Source organism: Pseudophryne corroboree, chromosome 3 (genome assembly GCF_028390025.1).
Source record: "Pseudophryne corroboree isolate aPseCor3 chromosome 3, aPseCor3.hap2, whole genome shotgun sequence".
NCBI lineage: Eukaryota > Metazoa > Chordata > Amphibia > Anura > Myobatrachidae > Pseudophryne > Pseudophryne corroboree.
The window spans coordinates 76,024,728-76,046,617 of record NC_086446.1 but is presented as its reverse complement, the minus strand read 5'-3'; the positions used below and the strand labels follow the sequence as shown (position 1 = coordinate 76,046,617).

At 45.5% G+C, this 21,890-nt stretch overlaps 1 protein-coding gene across 1 annotated transcript in view; it reads right to left on the bottom strand.

The window, feature by feature from the left end:
• The window catches only part of LOC135057179 (neoverrucotoxin subunit beta-like), a 32,731-nt gene extending 14,644 nt beyond the window's left edge, over window positions 1–18,087 (bottom strand). Inside the window, exons 1-2 of the mRNA XM_063963078.1 lie at window positions 17,919–18,087; window positions 14,074–14,171 (exon numbers count right to left, since the gene is read on the bottom strand). Of these exons, the coding sequence (XP_063819148.1) occupies window positions 14,074–14,171; window positions 17,919–18,087 (267 nt within the window). The remainder of the gene's footprint in view (window positions 1–14,073; window positions 14,172–17,918) is intronic.
• Between the last annotated feature and the right edge of the window lie 3,803 nt (window positions 18,088–21,890).

The window sequence follows — 21,890 nt, the reverse complement described above, 5'->3', positions numbered from 1 at the left end:
TGCCCTCCAGTGTTGACCCTGCGAAATTTATTGCTGATTGTAAATTAGACACAGAGGTACCTTGTACGGAGGTACACAATCAGGAATGTATTAAGCAGATCAACTGACAGTTGGAAGTATATTTCCCATCCATTGTGGAATGGGAAGAAATCTTCTCCATAAGACAAAGAGAGGGGGAAATCACTTCTAATTACTTTCATCGGGCACTGCAGGAAATGGCTAGATACACTGGTATAGAAGATATTAAGACAAATGTACACTACAGGAAAGTAGCAGTTTATGTGTTAATAAATGGTTTAAAGAAAGTATTAAGAACGAATATACAAGCCTCTCTACCTAACTGGAGAGATATCTCAGTGGCCGATTTGAAAGAGTCCGCTATTAATCATGACCGGAACATCAAAAGCAAGCCACAAACCCCTGTGAATAGGTCAAAAGTAAGAAGGTGTTAAAACTGCTTAAGGGAAGGTCATGTTGCACGAGATTGTAGGTCTAAAAACACACACAAGGTATATACACCCCCTAGACAACGACATGACCATAATAGTCAAAGAACCAGGGAAGCACAGGGAGAGCGGTTGATGGTGATGAGCATCCAAGCAGTAGAGGAGGCATCAAATCAACCAAAACCCCAGGCCGCTGGCACATGGAGGAAGCCAAGGGTTTGTTATCTTTGTAAAAGAGAAGGGCATTATGCCAACAACTGTAACAACCCACATAAAATCAGACCCCCTAGACAGAAACACGAACAGAGTTATGACACACCAAATTATAATCAGGGATCATATAGGAAGAATTTTGGGCCACACCCATGATATGTAGTCAGGAAAGGTGATCATTAGGACTGATGGTAAGCCTGAGGTTATTGTTAATAAATTGGGAGGTCATTCCTTGAAGACACAGGAATGACCGGGTAAAATTTGTAATGTATCTGTAAAATGTTTTTTTTCCCCATCTCTGACGGTCATCGGCAGGACTCAAACATTACATAGCTACTTGGTCTTTGCAGAAGTCTACCAAACCCCAGCATGACCTACCCGCATCAATGTATCCTGGCCAGATACAAAGGGTGGAGTATGGAAATGCTGGTGGGAGGGACTGCGCAAGGATACCATAGGACATGTAGATGTGACAGCCTGATGATGAACGGAAGATCTGACAATGTTTTTTTTTCTCTCCTGAAAAATGATTTTTTTTCCTGTTGTTGTTTATTGTTGATTTATGTGACGCATATATATATATATATATATATATGAACGATTCTCTCTTGTTGTTTTTTTTTCTCTCTCTCTTCTTTCTCATGTTCTCATAACGTTATAGATGGTATGTCACACATCAGTTGGATAAATGGTAATGCAAGATTTATTCTCCTTACAGAAAGAGCACTGAGCTAGAAGGAATATTGTATCACCAGAATGATTAGAAGACTGAGAGACAGCATCTTTGAGATGACAGCAGAACAAGAAGAACAACAAGACTAGAGAACTAATTATCGTAACAAGTTTCTCTCCCCCTCAAACTGTTTTTCTGTACCCCCATTACAAATTTCTCCTTTTCTCCTCCTGTAAGATGGACTTGCCCCAAGAGACTGTGATATGGATTTTCCTGTTGACCATGATGTTGACCAGAGCAGTCTGTTTCAGTGAGAGTACCAGTGAGGTCGAGAAAGGATCCAGAATGAGTTTCTGATGACTGAGACGGAGGTGTAAATTTCCAATAACAACACAATCACCAAGCAAAGGCGAGTACCGGAAAACGATCTAGCAGCCATGTTATTTGTAAACATTGTAAAGGATTGTTAGCTAAAGAGAATTCCATCTGTAGGCATTGTGATAACTTAGTTGAGGATGGGTGCATCAAGAAATGTCAGTCCAGTTTTTACATTAACATGGACCGGCATCCATTGAGTGACTATCACTCCTTAGTGGGTAAAGTGTTAAATCAGACAGACTGTTGGGTATGCTCTCAAGTACCTCAAGGCCATAGCAAATCAGGACTAGTACCATTCCCTTTAACGGTAGGAGAGGTACTTGAGCTAAGTGGTGGGAGGCCGGTGGACAAGAGGTTTAATATCTCTAGTCCTCCTAGTTTGAAGCTCCACCAATACCATGTGGATAGGTCCTTAGTGTGCTTTAACATTTCCAATCCCCGAAAGCCGGGAAATTGGGAAGTGTCATGGAGTAATCAAACCATGACATTCTCACATAGAGCCGACAGATTGCCCATAGACACAGAACTTATACGCCAGATAGCCGACCATAGGAAATTCTTTCGGTATAGGTACACCTTAGGAAGTAGGATCATGCGAGTTGGAGAAGTATCACCAGGATACTGTGCACAGATCGTACAAACTGATACGTGTACTAAACAGATGGAAGAATTAGGGCTAGGAGAGTTCACATGGAAAATTTGTAATATGGTTATGTCACACTCCGTCCCATATGTTCTCCCCGATGATGCATACTTCATATGCGGGAGGAAGGTGTATAAGTGGCTTGCCCCAAACTCAGAAGGGTTATGTTATATTGGAAAAGTACTGCCTGAGGTAATGACTGTATCCCACACTAAAATGAAAGATATTCACCGCAGTGCCCAAGCTCCTTATACTCACACTCATTACGAGCACATCGTTAAACGGCACCTGATAGAAAGAACAGAGCATCCGGCTTCTGACCTGATCCATGAATCCACCGGGATTCAATTCCTAATCGCGTTAGATATCACTCGTACCGCCAGAGGAGTGATAAATTATAAATATATATCTGCACTTGCAAATTTATTAGACAATATCACTGAAATGTATGATGACACATTCAGGTATACTGGGAGAGAGTTACAAGCCTACAAAACAGAACTGGTTCAGCATAGGATGATTCTCAATTATCTCACGGCTGTGACAGGCGGGTATTGTGTTACCCTAGCGACTCAGTATGGAATAAAGTGCTGCACGTATATTACCAACAGCACTGAGGACCCAGCCGAGGTCATAGACCAAAAGATGGATGACATTTTGCAATTAAAATGGGAGTTCCGAAGGAAACACAATCTCACCCTTACTGCTGTGGGTAATGAACTGACCGGTTGGGTGTCATGGTTGAACCCACGAAATTGGTTCCCTGGTTTAGGAGAATGGGACCAAGGTATTATCATGGATGTAGGGAAATTTCTTTTGTGTATTCTGGGTGTCATCATATTGGTCGGTCTGATATTTAGATGCGTTCGGGTTTTAACGAAGTGTAAACGTAATGCCCGAGTGATGAGTTTAAGAAGCGAGGACACTGTATTAACAACGATTAATTTGATGTATGACCCAACAATAGAGACAATGTTGTGATGAAAATGTGATTCCACGGTCCGTTTCTTTCACCCGTTTCTCCTTTGTTTTCCTCCAAGGTAAAAAGACATCCGCTTGGAAGAAGAATTTGACAACCTTTTACACAGACCATTGATGGACAATGCCATAGACCCCCAATATCCCTAGCGATTTTAAAATTTTACGATAGCCCAACACTTTTGTAAGTCTATGGACATTGAGAAAGCTTTTTGCTCAAGTAATTATAACAAAAGCATCGGGAGACTACAGTCAACATGTACATCAAGACAAGACACCAGACAAGACTTCAATCAACAAATGTATATTAAACTCACATAGTTTATGACTGCATTTACCATAATTGCTCCTTATCTTCATCTCTACAACCTTCAGGTAATGACACACATAGTCGATAGGGAATATAGGCACAGATATCAGCACTCACATACCCCCCCATTCATGTATCATCAACTAAAATGTGCTCCCCCATTTTGTTGCAACCAAAAGCCGAAAAGAGCTCGGTAAAGTTTGACAGCCCATCCACAGACCCGTACCACGGGATGAGAAGGAATTCAAATGTATACTTCGCAATACCTTGAAGCTTGATTTAAAACACGTACGGCACGATGATACATGACCCCTCAAAACATGGACTCATACATACATGCTTCTACTATCTCACTAGGTCATACCTTTTTCCCACCTTCTTCTCTTCTCCCTTACCCAATCATAGAAATGTATTTTTACATGACATATATTTTTCTCTTTTTGAACTGTTTTCAGGAAGTGGCAGTTATTGGTGACTGCCAAAGGGTGGACTGTCAAAGTCAGAAAAATATGACGCTGCACGTTGCCATATATGCACCTCATGCGCGTGCCTGCTGCACGTGCACATTCTCTCCCGTGCGTGTGGATATACGCAGCCGCGTGATGGCGCCTCGGCCATGCGCTCGAGCGCGTGGTGTGTGCATTTACGGTAGACTTTGTGTGCGTCTAGCGGGCGACTCAATCGTTTAATAATAGAACCAAATAGCTCGTTTTATAGATAATGTTCCCCTTCATGATAACTGTAAGTTTGGATAATGTGACTTGTTCACGGACTTGGGAATCCCTCTTTACGTGGTACAAAGGGTCTGATTAAGGTTGAACAGCTGTGTCTGGTACCTAACTGAAGAGTATTTTAATAGCTATAATCCGGTGTTGGTTAGGTAAAGATTAATCGCTCCTGCGTGTAGTTATGACCATTAGTAGTTTCTGGACATATTCTATATTTGCAGTTCATTATCCATGCGGCGGTAACCCGGAGATTCCCACCCACCTGAGCAGTTTGAAATAGTCACAGCCCACCTGTATGAACCAACCTATGACCTGTTGTTATAATGCGGAGACGGATTCCCGTGTCCAATGAACAATAAGAATGTAGGGACCATTGTACTGTACTGTGTGTAAGTGTATATAAAGACAAGCTGACCTGGGCCAGCTCCACTCTACTCTTCTCAACGGTTCTCATCACTGATAATCGGGAGCTGGATATCCAGGAAGGCGCTTGCGATTGTTTCCCCTTGTGCGTAAGTTCTCTGCAGCCATTTTACCTCCTATTAATGTTGTAAGCCATTCTCTCTCTCTTTCCCCTTAAATGTAATTGTGTCACTATTGTATTTTAACGTGTAGTAATTCTGTTAGATATTTATGTTAGCCTGGTAGTGTATAAACTGTACTGTATATTCTTTTGCAATTGAACGTTCATTCTCTCTCTTAAAGGTGTTAGAACCTTAGACCGGTATTTGAGTGTTTATTATATTGCTAAGTGTTCTCAGAGCGTCACGGACGCTCATACAGCTTTTAAACTAACAAGGTTACATTGCGTTGCATCTACATATTATCACTGCATAAAGGTTTACAGTATAAGTACATTCTTTAAGGTATAGTTATTAAGGTTTAATTCTGTGAGCGTCAGCGTCGCTTGTGATCTCCTCATGGTCTCGAGCGTCCGCTACGCTGGTAGCGTATCATTACGGTAATCGGCAGCCTATGGTGTGCTTGATACCAACAGCGTATTCTCGCGAGCGTTTGTGTCGCTCGAGCGGCTCGCTCCCGATACAGCGTCCGCTACGCTAAGGGCGTACCGTTACGGTACCACATACTCCAATAGCGTACTGAGTCTCTTAACCTTTTAGAGTGTTTAATATAGGATAAATCAATGGGCTTTATCAGTACAATGCAATCTTAAGGTGCATACACACGGAGAGATTTTGGCTATGAGAGATTTTGACTAACTTTTCCCTTGAACTGGCAGTAGGAGATTTTGACTAACTTTACCAGAGATTTTGTCTAACTATGCAAGAGATTTTGGCTATGGGAGATTTTGGCTATGGGAGATTTTGACTATCTCCTTTAAATAAGGGGATGAGTGTCATATATAGGACGATTTTACAGGGTGGCTGGTATTTAAATAGCTGAAAGTTAAAAAAAAAATTTGCGTGGGGTCCCCCCTCCTATGTAAAACCAGCCTCGGGCTCTTTGAGTCAGTCCTGGTTGTTAAAATACAGAGGAAAAAATGAGTAGGGTTCCCCCATATTTAGACAACCAGCACCGGGCTCTGCGTCCGGTCCTGGTTTAAAAAATACGGGGGACAAAAGACATAGGGGTCCCCCGTATTTTCCAAACCAGCACCGGGCTCCACTAGCCAGGGAGATAATGCCACAGCCGGGGGACACTTTTATATTGGTCCCTGCGGCCGTGCCATTACCCCCCCAACTAGTCACCCCTGGCCGGGGTACACTGGAGGAGTGAGGACCCCTTAAATCAAGGAGTCCCCCCCTCCAGCCACCCAAGGGCCAGGGGTGAAGCCCGAGGCTGTCCCCCCCATCCGTGGCCCGGTGGATGGGAGGCTGATAGCCTTTCAATAGTAATATTGTTCTTTACAGGAGGCCTACAGGTCCCAGCAAGCCTGCCCCAGCATGTTGGCACTTGGAGAACCACAAGTGCCAGCATGCCCGGACATAAAGGGCCCGCTGGCACCTGTAGTCCACCTGTAAAGAAAATATAAAAAAAAAAACACCACATTCTTTTAAAAATCCTTTATTAAACTGGGTCTTCACCTGGGGGCGGCGGCCTTTAAGCTCTTTTGCATGGCCGCCGCCTTCCCAGGGCTTCCGGCGTCTTCACCTGGGGGGGCGCCATCTCCCCAGGGCTTCTGGGGTCTTGCTCCGGCGTCTTCACCTGGTGGGCGGCGGCTGCTAAGCTCTTTTGCATAGCCGCCGCCCATCCAGGACTTCCACGACGTCTTCACCTGGGAGGCGGCGGCCTTTAAGCTCTTTTGCATGGCCGCCGCCTTCCCAGGACTTCCAACATCTTCACCTGGTGGGCGGCGGCTGCTAAGCTCTTTTGCATAGCCGCCGCCCATCCAGGACTTCCACGGCGTCTTCAGGAGCTCTTCTCCGCTACTCCTCCGCCGTCGGACTGACAGCCGCTGCCTCGCGCTGACTTATATAAGTCAGCGGGAGGGGGCGGGGCGATGACGCGGCGAGACGTGATTGGCTCGCGGCGGCCATCTTGAATTTCAAAAATGACGCTGAGGCGCCATTTTTGAAACTGGTACCGCTCCGCTGCCAAACTCTGCAATAGAAAGGTAAATTTCCCCCGCCCGCACCGCTGCCGCAACCCGCCGTCGCCCACACCGCCACCGCAACCCGCCGCCGCCCGCACCGCCGCCACAACCCGCCGCCACAACCCGCCGCCGCCCGCACCACCGCCGCCTGCACATCGCTATCGCTGGGAAAAATCGCTGGCCTCTTAAAGTGTTAGCGATTTTGACTAACTTTTGCAGCGACATAGCCAAAATTGACTTGCCTGCACTGACTATTTTTCCCAGCGATAGCGACCTAGCGGGGACGCGCATCGCTATCGCTGGCTGTGTACACACGGAGCGATCTGCACTAACTTTCTGAGCGATTTTGACTATATAGTCAAAATCGCTCAGTTATATCGCTCCGTGTGTATGCACCTTTAGACCTGGTATTAACAAACAATGGGGATTTGGTATCAGGTATTATAGTAGGGGAACCCATAGGAAACAGCGACCATAATATGGTCACATTCAATATCAGTTTCCATAAACAGCCCTATACTGGCTCAACTAGGACTCTAAACTTTAGCAAAGCAAATTTTGAAAATATGAGGGTATTTTTCTGGGATATTGAATGGAAAGGTTTGTTTTTAGGAAAAAATACTATGGAGAAATGGGAGGTACTAAAATTCATGCTAGCTAAAAATACACTCAAGTTTATTCCTATGAGTAGCAAAAAAAGGAATAAAAATCATAAACCGATGTGGCTTAACAAAAAGATTAAGGAACTTATGGGCAAGAAAAGACGAGCATTTAAAAAATACAAATCTGACGGGGAAGCAGAGTCATTTCAGCACTATAAGGAATGTAACAAAATTTGCAAAAAGGAAATAAGAGCGGCTAAAGTAGAAACTGAAAAACTAGTAGCAAAGGAAAGCAAAGCGAATCCCCAAAAATTCTTTAAATACATTAATAGCAAGAGATTAAAGAAGGAGAGTATAGGCCCTTTAAAAGACAAGTTGGGAGTCTTAAGCAAAAATGATAATGACATAGCGGACACACTAAATTAGTTTTTTTCAACAGTATTCACTAGAGAGGACCCATTTCAGGGACTGACACACAATCTCAATAATGAGAATATCCCACTGATAGGTACTTATTTAGGCGAGGAAGTAGTCCTTGACCGATTAAAACATTTAAAGATTAATAAATCACCAGGGCCCGATGATATTCACCCAAGGGTTCTAATGGAGCTTCACTCTGAACTGGCAAAACCGCTATCTTTGATCTTTAAGGATTCAGTTATATCAGGTATGGTTCCCAAAGACTGGCGTATAGCGGAAGTAGTGCCTATATTCAAAAAGGGAAGTAAAGCTGAACCAGGTAATTATAGACCAGTTAGTCTTACATCTATAGTGGGGAAAGTATTGGAAGGTATTCTAAGAGATAGTATTCAGAAGTTCCTTGAAGTCAATAAGGTCATTAAAAGGAATCAACATGGGTTTATGAAGGACAGATCCTGTCAAACCAACTTACTTGGCTTTTATGAAACAGTAAGCGCAAACCTAGATCAGGGTAAAGACGTGGATGTAATCTTTTTAGACTTTGCCAAAGCGTTCGATACTGTACCACACATGAGACTTATCTACAAGCTACAAGAATCAGGGCTAGGAAGCACAATATGCACTTGGGTCAAAAACTGGTTAGATAATAGGGAGCAGCGCGTTGTGGTTAATGGATCTTTTTCAACTTGGACTGAAGTGCTAAGTGGTGTGCCGCAAGGCTCAGTATTAGGACCGCTATTGTTCAATATTTTCATTAACGACCTAACAGAAGGTCTGGAGAGCATGGTGTCAATTTTTGCAGATGATACCAAATTGTGTAAGGCTATAAATACAGAGGAGGATGCCGAGTCTCTTCAGAACGACTTAGTTAAATTAGAAGCATGGGCAGCCAAATGAAGAATGCGCTTCAACACAGACAAGTGTAAGGTAATGCACTGTGGTAACAAGAACAAAAATTACACCTACCTACTAAATGGGGTAAAATTAGGGGATTCTGTACTGGAAAAGGACTTAGGTGTCCTCATAGATAGCAAGCTAAGCAGTAGTACCCAAAGTAAGACTGCAGCAAAGAAGGCTAATAAGATATTAGCATGCATAAAACGGGGTATTGATGCTAGGGACGAGAGTATTATACTCCCGTTATATAAATCACTAGTGAGGCCACACCTTGAATACTGTGTACAATTCTGGGCACCGTACTACAAAAAGGATATCCTGGAGCTTGAAAAGGTACAGAGGAGGGCGACCAAACTAATTAAGGGCATGGAGACGATGGAATACAAGGAAAGGCTTGAAAGACTAGGCATGTTTACATTGGAAAAGTGGAGTCTAAGAGGGGATATGATCAACATCTACAAATATATAAGGGGACAATACACAGAGCTTGCGCAGGACCTGTTTTTGGTTAGATCAACACAGAGGACTCGTGGTCACTCGCTCAGGTTAGAGGAGAGGAGATTCATCACAATACGGCGTAAAGGCTTTTTCACGGTAAGGACAATACGTGTTTGGAATTCCCTGCCCGAGGGAGTTGTAATGGCGGAATCTGTCAACACCTTTAATAATGGGTTAGATAAATTCCTAATGGATAAGGATATCCAGGGGTATGGTGCATAGTCATGCATTATAGTTACTATAAATAGGGATAAAATGTAACGGCTGACAGCAGCATCAGTCAGAAATTTTAGTCAAATCATCATGCATAGGACACCACAAATAGGTTGAACTCGATGGACAATTGTCTTTTTTCAACCTCAGATACTATGTTACTATGTAATGTGGACATTATATCAAACAAAAAGTTCGGGAGACTTTGGGTAACAGTGATCACTATATGATCACATTCGACATCAGTTTCAGGAAACATAGCTACAGGGGTTCCACCAAAAGTTTTAACTTTGGGAAGGATAATTTCAGTATGCTTAGATGTGCACTTAACGACATAGAGTGGGAGGTTCAGTTTAATAACAAGAACACTTCAGAAATGTGGATGTTTTAAAAGGGTTGCTGGATAGCAATATTCATAACTTTATTCCCATGGGCAGAAAACGCAGGACTATTAAACTCAAACCGATGTGGCTTAACAAGAAGGTTAAGGCAGAAATGGATAAAAAAGTGGGCTTTCAAAGCATTTAAATCTAATGGAAAAGAGGAGTCTTTCAAGTATTACAATGAGTGCAATAAGAAATTCAAAAAGCAATAAGAGCAGCTAAAATGGAAAATGAAAAGCAAATTGCTATAGAGAGTAAAACCAATCCTAAAAAGTTTTTAAAATACATAAACGGTAAAAGGTTAAAAAAGGAGAATATAGGTCCATTAAAAGATGAATTAGGAGAATTGATAAATGATGATGAAATAAAAGTGGAAATACTGAACAAATTCTTTTCATCAGTATTCACCAGTGAAGAACTGATGGTGGGAGTAGAGCATAACAATTGTGACAGTAATTATTCATGGTTAGATACTTGTTTAAGCGAAGAAGTAGTCCGGGAGAGACTAAGAAAAATTAAGATTAATAAATCACCTGGTCCTGATGGACTTCACCTGAGGGTTCTTATGGAGCTTAGTTCACAACTAGCACGACTCCAATACTTTATTTTCAATAGTTCAATTAGATCAGGCATGGTACCGAAGGATTGGCGTATAGCTGAGGTAGTGCCATTATTTAAAAAGGGATCCAAAACTCTTCCGGGAAACTACAGACCAGTTAGTTTAACATCTATAGTGGGGAAAATATAGGAAGGAATTCTAAGGGACGTCATACAGGAGTATCTAAAGTCCGCTAGGATTATTAGCAAGAACCAGCATGGGTTTGTGAGGGATGGGTCATGTCAGACTAACTTAATTAGCTTCTACGAGGAAGTGAGCAATAATCTTGATCAAGGAAAAGCAGTGGATGTGGTCTTCCTAGATTATGCAAAAGCCTTCGATACAGTTCCTCACAGGAGACTGATGATCAAATTAGAGATTGGCCTAGGAAAACTATTTGCACATTGATAAGCAGCTGGTTGGATAGCAGGGTACAGCGAGTAGTGGTCAACGGGAAGTCCTCAACCTGGTCCCCAGTAGTCAGCGGAAAACCACAAGGGTCCATACTCGGACCACTACTGTTCAACATATTTATCAATGACCTAGAAATAGGCCTGGAAAGCACAGTGTCAATCTTTGCAGATGATACTGTTAGGGTCTCCTGCCCTGTGCTGCCACGTCGTCATGGCAACCGGGAGACAAGTGCTAGCGGAGTAACCTGAGCGCAGCTGATACTCCGGTTCGGGTCTTTTGCTGTGCAGTGGTTATAGGCTCTGTGCACGGCAGGGGATCCGGTGCTGGTTTTTGTGCTCACAGTCTGTGAGGTCTGAGTGGGGCGTGGACAGCACCTGCTTTATAAGGCCTCTTCTCAGGGTAAGCAGATGCTGCTGAATCTTTGTTGGTTAGTCAGTTCATGAAAGTTAGCCAGTACTGTGTAGCTTTGTATTTGTTGCTTACTGCAAATAGGCCTGGGGATTTGGTATTACACTCTGCCAATCCAGACCTAGCAGTAAGACTGGAGTCAGTCGTTTAGCTTGCTGGGGTTCTGTTACTACTCTGTGAACTTAGCAAGTTTGTGGCTGTATTCTAAGACTTGCCTGTCTAATCCTGTCTCACTGTGCTAGGTGTCAGGGGTCAGTTTAGTGGCAGTAAGCTGAACCTGTGCACTGCAAGTGAGAATTAGGATTGTGGAGACTCTCCTTGTGTCTATCATTCCATCTCTGACCAAGGAGTTTACTGCCACACCCGTTGGTAACCCTTTAGGGTTTTGCTGTTGCCCTTAGCAACAGCATTTCGGGTTCTCTACGTATTAAAACACAACACCTTGCTTTTCCCATCTGAGCAGTTCTAATACAAGGGAGATACCCAGTTCCTTAGCCTCTGGGCTTCTCTGTTCACTTTGTGTGTATTTTGTTACCCTATCACCTTCTGTGTACGTTATGTCATATTCCCCAGTCTGTCTGTGAGTCCATTTGTTTTGCATAACAGTTCAAACACCAGTACATTCCTGCAGGCACTGGAGTGCATAACAGTTCTGACACCAGTACTTTCCTGCAGGCACTGGTGTGCATAACAGATACTAAACTGTGTAAGGTAATTAATTCAGAATTGGATGTGGAGTCCTTGCAGAATGATCTATCTAAACTTGAACTCTGGGCGTCTAAATGGAAAATGAGGTTCAATACAGACAAATGCAAAGTTATGCATTTTGGGACTAAAAACAAATTTGCATCCTACATATTAAATGGGGAACGCCTAGGGGAAACAGAGTTGGAAAAAGATTTGGTGGTATTCATTGATAATAGGCTTAATAACCGTACACAATGTCAAAACGCAGTAAAGAAGGCAAGTAAGGTGCTAGCGTGCATAAAAAGGGGAATTGAGACAAGGGACTTGGATGTAATCATGCCGCTGTATAAGGCATTGGTACGTCCGCACATGGAATATTGTGTTCAGTTTTGGGCACCATTGTATAAAAAAGACATCAGTGAACTCGAAAGTGTTTTAAAGGCGAGCTACTAAATTGATTAAAGGCCTAGAAGGACTGGACTATAAGGAAAGACTTACTAGGCTGAATATGTATACACTAGAAAAGAGGCGTCTAAGAGGAGATATTATTAATATCTTCAAATATGTAAAGGGACATCACAAAGAGTTATCAGATGAATTATTTATTAAAAGAACACAGTTTAGAACACGTGGGCACTCACTGCGACTGGAGGAGAGAAAGTTCCGAATGCAATGGAGGAAAGGGTTCTTCACTGTTAGGGCAATCAGGATGTGGAATTCCCTGCCAGGGAAGGTGGTAATGGTGGACTCTGTAATTGGATTTATAAAAGGAATGGATAAATTTCTGAATGAAAAAGCTATCCAAGGTTATAATACTTAAAATATCAACGTGGTTAATCCGGGGGTAACATGAGTTATAGTAGCTAACTAGTCATAAAACATTATTTAGCAAGTATGTAGAATCATCACAACTTAAAACAGGTTGAACACGATGGGCAATTTGCCTCTATTCAACCTCAAATACTATGTTACTATGTTAAAGTAGGGGAGACCTTAGGAAATAGCGATCATAATATGATCATATTCGATATCAGCTTCCAAAAACAACACTATAAAGGTCTAACTAAGACTTTTAACTTTTGAAAAGCTAATTTCAACTTGCTGAAACAAGTAATGAAGGAAATCAATTGGGAAATTGTATTTCATCGTAAGAATACAGCTGAAATATGGGATGCTTTTACAACTGCGCTCAATAAGTACACTCATTTGTTTATTCCCAAGGTCAACAAAAACAGGAGTAGTAAATTCAAACCAATGTGGCTTAATAAAAAGGTAAAGGAACAAATGGATAAAAAGAGGCATGCTGTCAAAGCATGTAAGTCTGACGGGAAGGCGGAATCATTCCAGTTCTACAAGGAATGTATCAAAAAATGCAAAAAAGAAATCAGAGCAGCTAAAATAGAAAACTAAAAACAAATCGCAAAGGAGAGTAAAACAAACCCCAGAAAGTGTTTTAAGTATATAACCGCTAAAAGGTTAAAAAAGGAGAATATTGGGCCATTAAAGGGCGAGTTGGCTGTCTTGATTAATGATGATAGGGAAAAAGTAGATTTATTGAATAAATTATTTTTTTGGGGGAGAACGGCCCAACTTCCTACAGAGTTAATGGTCCTGTTTCTCCGCTGACCAGACACTAAGCTCCTGAGGGAGTCATTCGTAAGCCCCACCACGGCGAACGTACCCGCCCGCAGCATGTCACCACCCCTAACAGAGCCAGAAGATAGAAGAGTGGTGAGTACAACTCCGGCATCCTGGTTAGCGGGTCGCCGGCGGGAATGGCAGCACAATGGTAGGAGTGCAGCGCTGAGTGCAGGCTGCGCTCCAAGGGGCTCAGAAGCACATGCACATAAGTGTGTCCCGCTGTGAGGGGCGCGCTGAGCCACCAATGATTACCCTCACTGGCCAACATACTTAACAGGGGTTCTAACCCTCTGTTAAGCACACTAAGACTTCAGGCCAGTATAAATAAAATGGGAAGCCACACGCCTTTACAGGGGTGGGCTTCACTATGAGCGGATCCAGCAGCTCACCAGCGTCATTTTCACTCTGAAGCTTACACTGACAGGAATCACAGGGAAGCGCAGCTCCTTCACAAAGACTCCACATTTCCTCAGCAGTACCTGGGGGTCTTAGAAGGGGGGGGGGGAGTGTTGTAGAATACTAAGCCCTATTAAGGGACTTAGTGTGGCAACCCAGCTGAGTTTTACTTGGCTAAGAGGGTGCAGTGTGGCTGGCTCTATTTTCTGTGTCTCCCTGAGGGCTCTGTATGGGTTAAACTGTGTTTTCACCTTGTGTGTGTGTGTGTGTGTGTGTGTGTGTGTGTCCCTTCATGTTACCATGCCCAGAGACTGTATTTCCTGTACAGCAGAGTGTCTGTCCTCAATACCATGTACCCAGAATCGTACACATTCTCAGGCCAGTGGGGCAGAACCCCCATGGTTAGATTCAGTGGCGTGCGGTGAGGTCAGTGGCTGGTGAGGCACTACAGCCATAATGTACGCCGCATCCTGCCGATGACCCCTACCGCCTCCGAGCCAATGCCCACTGCCACCGCCAATGGCTTACAAACTCGCCCACCATCAACTGACCCAGCCCTCCGACACTAATTTGCATCTCAGTCCAATGCCGCCAATGCCCGCTGCCTGCCTGCTCATCATACTTGTTGTATATTGTACATTTTTATAGAAAAAAAAATAAAAATAGTGTTTGGGACTGGGAAGGGAGTGGGAGGAGGGCACGAATGCAATTTTTTTATCCAGGGCTTCCATTAACTTAATGGAGAAGGGTCTGAATGGGTTAAAAAAATTAAAAAAGAAAATGCGTGAGGTCCCCCCTCCTAAGTATAACCAACCTCGGGCTCTTTGAGCCGGTCCTGGTTGTTTAAATACTGGGGGAAAAATTGGACAGGGGTTCCCCGTATTTAGACAACCAGCACCGGGCTCTTAGTCCGGTCCTGGATCCAAAAATACGGGGAACAAAAGATGTAGGGGTCCCCCGTATTTTTAAAACCAGCACCGGGCTCCACTAGCCAGGGACATAATGCCACAGCCGGGGGACACATTTATGTAGGTCCCTGCGGCTGTGGCATTACCCCCCCAACTAGTCACCCCTGGCCGGGGTTCCCTGGCCAGGGGTGAAGCCTGAGGCTGTCCCCAGCACCCCTGGGCGGTGGGTGCCGGGCTGATGGTTATGTGTGTAAAAAAAAGAATATTGTTTTTTGTTGTCGAACTACAAGGCCCAGCAAGCCTCCCCCGCTTGCTGGTACTTGGAGAACCTCAAGTACCAGCATGCAGGGAAATAACGGGCCCGCTGGTACCTGTAGTTCTACAACAACAAAAATACCCAAATAAAAACACAACTCACACACCGTGAAAGTAAAAATTTATTAAAACACACTTACACACTCACACATACTTACCTACATCCCACGCCGGTCACGTCCACTTGTCCAGTAGAATCCAATAGGGGTACCTGTAAAAATGAGAGACAGATTACTTACCTACATCCCACGCCGATCACGTCCACTTGTCCAGTAGAATCCAATAGGGTAGGGGTACCTGTAAAAATGAACATTATACCTACAAACTGAGAGAGAGAGAGAGAGAGAGTGTGAGGGCGGGATGTATTAAGCAGTAATATAGCGTTAAAACCTGTTACCGGCCCGATGTCTTTTCCCCGTATGCTCTATTTATCCTCAGCCTGCTGCGCTGTCAGTTGCTTCTGCATCTCCTGTTACACGTGACTTCTTCGGCACGGTACCTGCTGTCATAGGTAGCCTATTGTCCCACCACGGGCACCGTATGTACGAACGTACGGGACCTGTCACCTCCAGGCATATGTGCCATCGTTTAATGATCGGAGGTGATGGGTCCCGTACGTTCGTATATACGGTGCCCGCGGTGGACCAATAGGCTACCTATGAGAGCAGGTATCGTGCAGAAGTCATGTGTAACATGTGCAAGTGACAGCGTGGCAGGCTGGGGTTTAATTAAATTCGGGGAAAAGATATCGAGCTGGTAGGACACCCCCCCCCCCCCCACACCTGCTGCTGGGGAGAGCCGCACGAGACCGACACACACACACACACACACACACACACACACACACACACACACACACACACACACACCCCTACCTGCTGCTGCACACACACACACACACACACACACACACACACACACACACACACACACACACACACACACACACACACACACACACACTCACCCCTACCTGCTGCTGCACCCCCCCTCCTCCCCCCTACCTGCTGCTGCTGGACACCCCCCCCCCCCCACACACACACACCTGATGCTGCTGGACACACACACACACACACACACACACACACACACACACACACACACACTACCTCTGCTGCTGCTGCTGCTGGACGACCCCCCCCCCCCCCTACCGGCTGCTGCTGGACACACACACACAACACACACAAACACTACCTCTGCTGCTGCTGGACACCTCCCCCCCCACACACCTGCTGCTGCTGCTGGACACACACAAACACACTACCTCTGCTGCTGCTGGACGACCCCCCCCCCCACCCCTACCTGCTGCTGCTGGACACACACAACACACACAAATAAACACTACCTCTGCTGCTGCTGGACACCCCCCCCCCCCCTCCCCACACACACACACCTGCTGCTGCTGGACACATACACACACACACACACACACACACACACACACTACCTCTGCTGCTGCTGCTGCTGCTGGACGACCCCCACACCCCCCCACCCCACCCTACCTGCTGCTGCTGGACACACACACACACACAAACAGTACCTCTGCTGCTGCTGGGGAGAGCCGCTCCGGTCAGCGGGAGGGTGGAGGAGGGGGAGAGCCGCACATCACGGTGCTTTGGTCAGCATGAAGACGGAGGAGGTCGGGGGAGAGCCGCACTACCGCCTACCTCCAGCGACATTCACCGCCGGGACCCGACGCCTCCAGCGCCGCATGTGTGGGATTGGACAGCAGATCCAGCGCTGGATCCGCTGTCCAATCACAGGTGCCTCGCTGACATGGGGGTGGTGTCCCTGTCAGCGAGGCACTTGTAGAAGTGCCGCTTTGCCTATCTTTTTGAATGGGCTTTAACAGCCCAAGCTTGGTCCCGCCCCCCAGCTCAGTCCCGTTTCCATTATGTTTGGGAGGCACTGCTATCAGTGCCTCCCAAACACATTTAAACCAGGAAAATTATTAGAATTACATAAAGAATATACTTATGACACAGAATGTGTCATAAGTATCTTCTTTATATTATTTTAATAAATAATCACAGGGGAGGCACTGCCTCCCCTGACTGCACGTCCCTGGTTAGATTCCGTTAAAGGGATGATATCTAATATTTCTACTAAGTTATCCCATACTGAGAAAGAGACGCAATACTTAAGACAGTCTATGGATGACCTGATGAATAGAGATTCAGTTTCCATACCAGGATCTCAGACGCCTACCATTTGCCCACAAAAGCGTACTCTGGCCCAGCTCATGCAGGCTGATACTGAGGACAATACATCAGACCCAGAGGAGGGTGACGTGGATGCGAGTAGGGGGGATGCAGTCCTGTCACGAGGAATACAGGCCCTGGTAGAAGAATCAGAAATGTCCTGCACATGCCTGACAAGGTGGCGGGGGTAGAGGAATCTTATTTAATGTAAAAAAGAAGTCCTCAGCTACTTTTTCTGCATCAAAGGAATTGAATGCCCTGTTTGAAGAAACTTGGGCTAATCCTGATAAAAAGTTTCAGATTCCTAAAAGGTTAATTACATCCTTTCCCTTTCCTCTGGAAGATAGAATAAATGGGAAAACCCGCCGATTGTGGACGCATCATTATCTAGATTGTCACGTAAGATAGTCTTACCTGTTCCTGGGGCAACATCCTTAAAGGACATGGCTGACCTCAAGATTGAAACCATGCTCAGATCTTTGGGCGTCATTCTGACCCATTCGCACACAGCGGTTTGTCGCAGCGGTGCAAACGAGTCTGGAATGTGCTTGCAAGGCAGCCCCTGTCGCCGGGTTACGTCCATGACAACGAAGATAGCGGTCGCAGAGCCGACCACAAGAAGATTGACAGAAAGAAGGCATACCTGGGCATCACGAAGCATTGGCAACCATTTTCGGGGAGTAGATAAGAAAATGCAGGTGTGTTCAGGAGAACGGAGGGCGGATGTCTGACGTCAAAGCCGGTCCTAGCATCGCTGAGATTGTCGCACAGGGTAAGTATGTCCAGGGCTAGTCTTGTTTTACTTGAAATTTTTTAGCTTAGCAGGGCTGCACAAGCGATCGCAGCCCTGCTAAGCTAAAATACACTCCCCCATAGGCGTGTACTAGTTGATCGCAGCAGCAGCAAAAAGTTGCTGGCTGCGATCAACTCGGAATGACCACCCTTATACAATGCTGCTGGGGTGGCCCAGAGACCCACTGTTGCTTTTGCATGGATCACTAGGGCCATTGCTAAATGGTCAGGTAACCTAATTAATGGATTAGATTCCTTGCCCAGGGGGGAGATCATTTTACTCCTACAGCATATTCAGGACTCTGCTAACTTTATGGTGGAGGTCATAAAGGAAATTGGTTTGCTCAACGCACGTACCACTGCCATAACAGTGTCAGCATGCAGGGGCTTGTGGCTGCGCCAGTGGACTGCGGATGCGGATTCCAGGAAAGGCGTGGAAAGCCTACCATTCACAGGCGTGGCCCTTTTTGGTGATGAACTGGATACGTGGATATCCAAGGTTACGGTGGGTAAGTCTACATACCTTCCTTCCGCAGCACCGTCAGCTAGGAAAGCCTACTCTGCTCCAACTCTGCATTCCTTTCGGACAGCGAAGTTTAAAAGCAAACCCAACCGTTCTTTTACAGCCTTCAAAGGCAATAAAGGTAAACCCAGAAAACCAGCTGCTGCAGGTTCTCAGGAGCAGATCTCAGGGTCTGCTTCCTCAAAGCTTTCAGCATGACAGTGGACCGCAGTGCCTGGAAGACAGGAAGGTGGGAGCCCGGTTGCGTTATTTCAGTCACATTTGGGCAACATCCTGCTAGGGTCCCTGGGTCAAAGACCTGATCGCCCAGTCATACAGACTGGAGTTTCAGGAACTTCCACCTCACAGATTCTTCAAATCAGGCTTACCAGCTTCTCCAGAAGCAGGTATAACTTTGCAGGCAGCAATTCAGACCTGGTGCAAACTCAAGTCATTGTCCCAGTTCCACTTCAATTACAAAACAAAGGTTATTACTCCAACCTGTTTGTGGTACCAAAGCCGGATAGTTCGGTAAGGCCCATTTTAAACCTCAAGTCACTGAACCCGTACTTAAGGGTGTTCAAGTTCAAGAAGGAGTCTCTGAGAGTGGTGATATCAGGTCTGGAGGAGGGGGAATTTCTGGTGTCTCTGGACATCAAGGATGCGTACCTTCATATTCCAATTTGGCCACCTCATCAGGCTTATCTACGGTTTGCACTGCAGGACTGTCACTACCAGTTCCAGGCCCTGCCATTTGCCCTCTCCACGGCAGCATGGGTGTTCACCAAGGTAATGGCAGAGATAATGTTTCTCCTCCGCAAGAAGGGAGTGAACATAATACCGTACCTGGACGACCTGCTGATAAAAGCACCATCCAGGGAGAGGTTGTTGGACAGCATTGCCATCTCAACCTGAATACTCCAGGATCATGGGTGGATTCTGAACCTACCAAAATCCCACCTGGAACCAACACAGAGGCTTCCGTTCCTCACAGAGTATTAATTTGTCCCCACTGGAATCCACCATCAAAGGTCCCTGTGTACTTTCTGGAGGCAATTGCTGGTCAAGGTCTTCCCAGAGGAATTTATAATTAATTTTGATGAAGATCTCCTTCTCCACATTTTGTGTAAGTAACCTCCTACGCCGATCGCTGACAAGGTTACCGGCTGCACTAAACACTCTTTCAGAGTACACACTGGAGGGGGGGGGGGCAACTTAGGTAAAATAAAGCCATTTTGTGCAAGGGCATCCAAATTGCCTCTTTTTCCTGCCAGTATACGTACGTACTGTCTGACATATCTACTAGCATGCTGTCACTCATATAATCCTCCACCATTCTTTCAATGGTGAAAGAATCATATGCAGTGACAGTAGACATATCAGTAATCGTTGGCAGGTCCTTAAGTCCGGACCAGATGTCAGCATTCGCTCCTGACTGCCCTGCATCACTGCCAGCAGGTGGGCTAGGAAATGTTATCCTTTTCCTCACAGCCCCAGTTGCGGGAGAAAGAGAAGGAGGAGCTGTTGATGGGTCACGTACCGCTTGAGTTGACAATTTTCTCACCAGCAGGTCTTTGAACCTCTGCAGACATGTGTCTGTCGGAAAGAGAGATACAACGTAGGCTTTAAACCTAAGATCGAGCACGGTGGCCAAAATGTAGTGCTCTGATTACAACAGATTGACCACCCTTGAATACTGGCAAAGCGAAGGAAGGACACAAGTCCCACATGCTTTGCAGAATTGCTCTGTCTTAGCTCCTCCTTCAATTTCTCCAGCTGCTTCTGCAAAAGCCTGATGAGGGGAATGACCTGACTCAAGCTGGCAGTGTCTGAACTGACTTCACGTGTGGCAAGTTCGAAGGTTTGGAGAACCTTGCAGAAGACGCAAATCATTCTCCACTGCGCTTGAGTCAGGTGCATTCCCCCTCCTTTGCCTTAATCATAGGTGGATGTATAGGCTTGAATGGCCTTTGTTGCTCCTCCATCCTCTGAAGCATATAGAGTGTTGAATTCCACCTCGTTACCACCTCTTGCTTCAGGTGATGGCAGGGAAAGTTCAGGAGTGTTTGATGGTGCTCCAGTCTTCGGCACGTGGTGGCTGAATGTCGAAAGTGGCCTGCAATTTTTTAGCTCACCAACAGCATCTCCTGCACGCCCCTGTCATTTTTCAAAAGATTCTGCACCACCAAATTAATCGTATGTGCAAAACATGGGACGTGCTGGAATTTGCCCAGTTGTAATGCACGCACAATATTGGTGGCGTTGTCCGATATCACAAATCCCCAGGAGAGTCTAATTGTGGTAAGCCATTGTGCGATTATGTCCCTCAGTTTCCGTAAGAGGTTGTCAGTGGTCTGCCTCTTACGGAAAGCGGTGATACATAGGCGGTTGTGAGATGCTGCTACTGGTGCCACTGCTGTTGTTGCTGCGGGAGGCCATACATCTACCCAGTGGGCTGTCACAGTCATATAGTCCTTAGTCTGCCCTGTTCCACTTGTCCAGATGTCCGTGTTTAAGTGGACAGTGGGTACAACTGCATTTTTTAGTACACTGAGGACTTTTTTCAGACGTCTCTGTACATTCTCGGTATCGCCTGCCTAGTGAATTGGAACCGAGATGGGATTTGGTACTGGGGACACACTACCTCAAACTATTCTCTAAATCCCACTGAACTAATGGTCGATACTGGATGCACGTCTAACACAAACATAGCTGTCAAGGTCTCAGTTATACGCTTTGCTACAGGATGACTGCTGTCATATTTCATCTTCCTCACAAAGGACTGTTGGACAGTCAACTGCTTACTGGAAGTAGTATAAGTGGTCTTCCGACTTCTCCTCTGGGATGACGATCGACTCCCAGCAGCAACAACAGCAGCGGCAGCAGCAACAGCAGCAGTAGGTGTACCACTCAAGGATCCTCCGGAGGAATCCTGGTTAGGAGAGGACTCCTCAGTCTTGCCAGTGACATGGCCTGCAGGACTACTGACATTCCTGACTTAGGAGGAAGTTGACGTTGAGGGAGTTGCTAGTGTAGCTTGCAGGAGCTTGGGTACAAGAGGAAGAAGGGATTTAGGTGTCAGTGGACTGCTT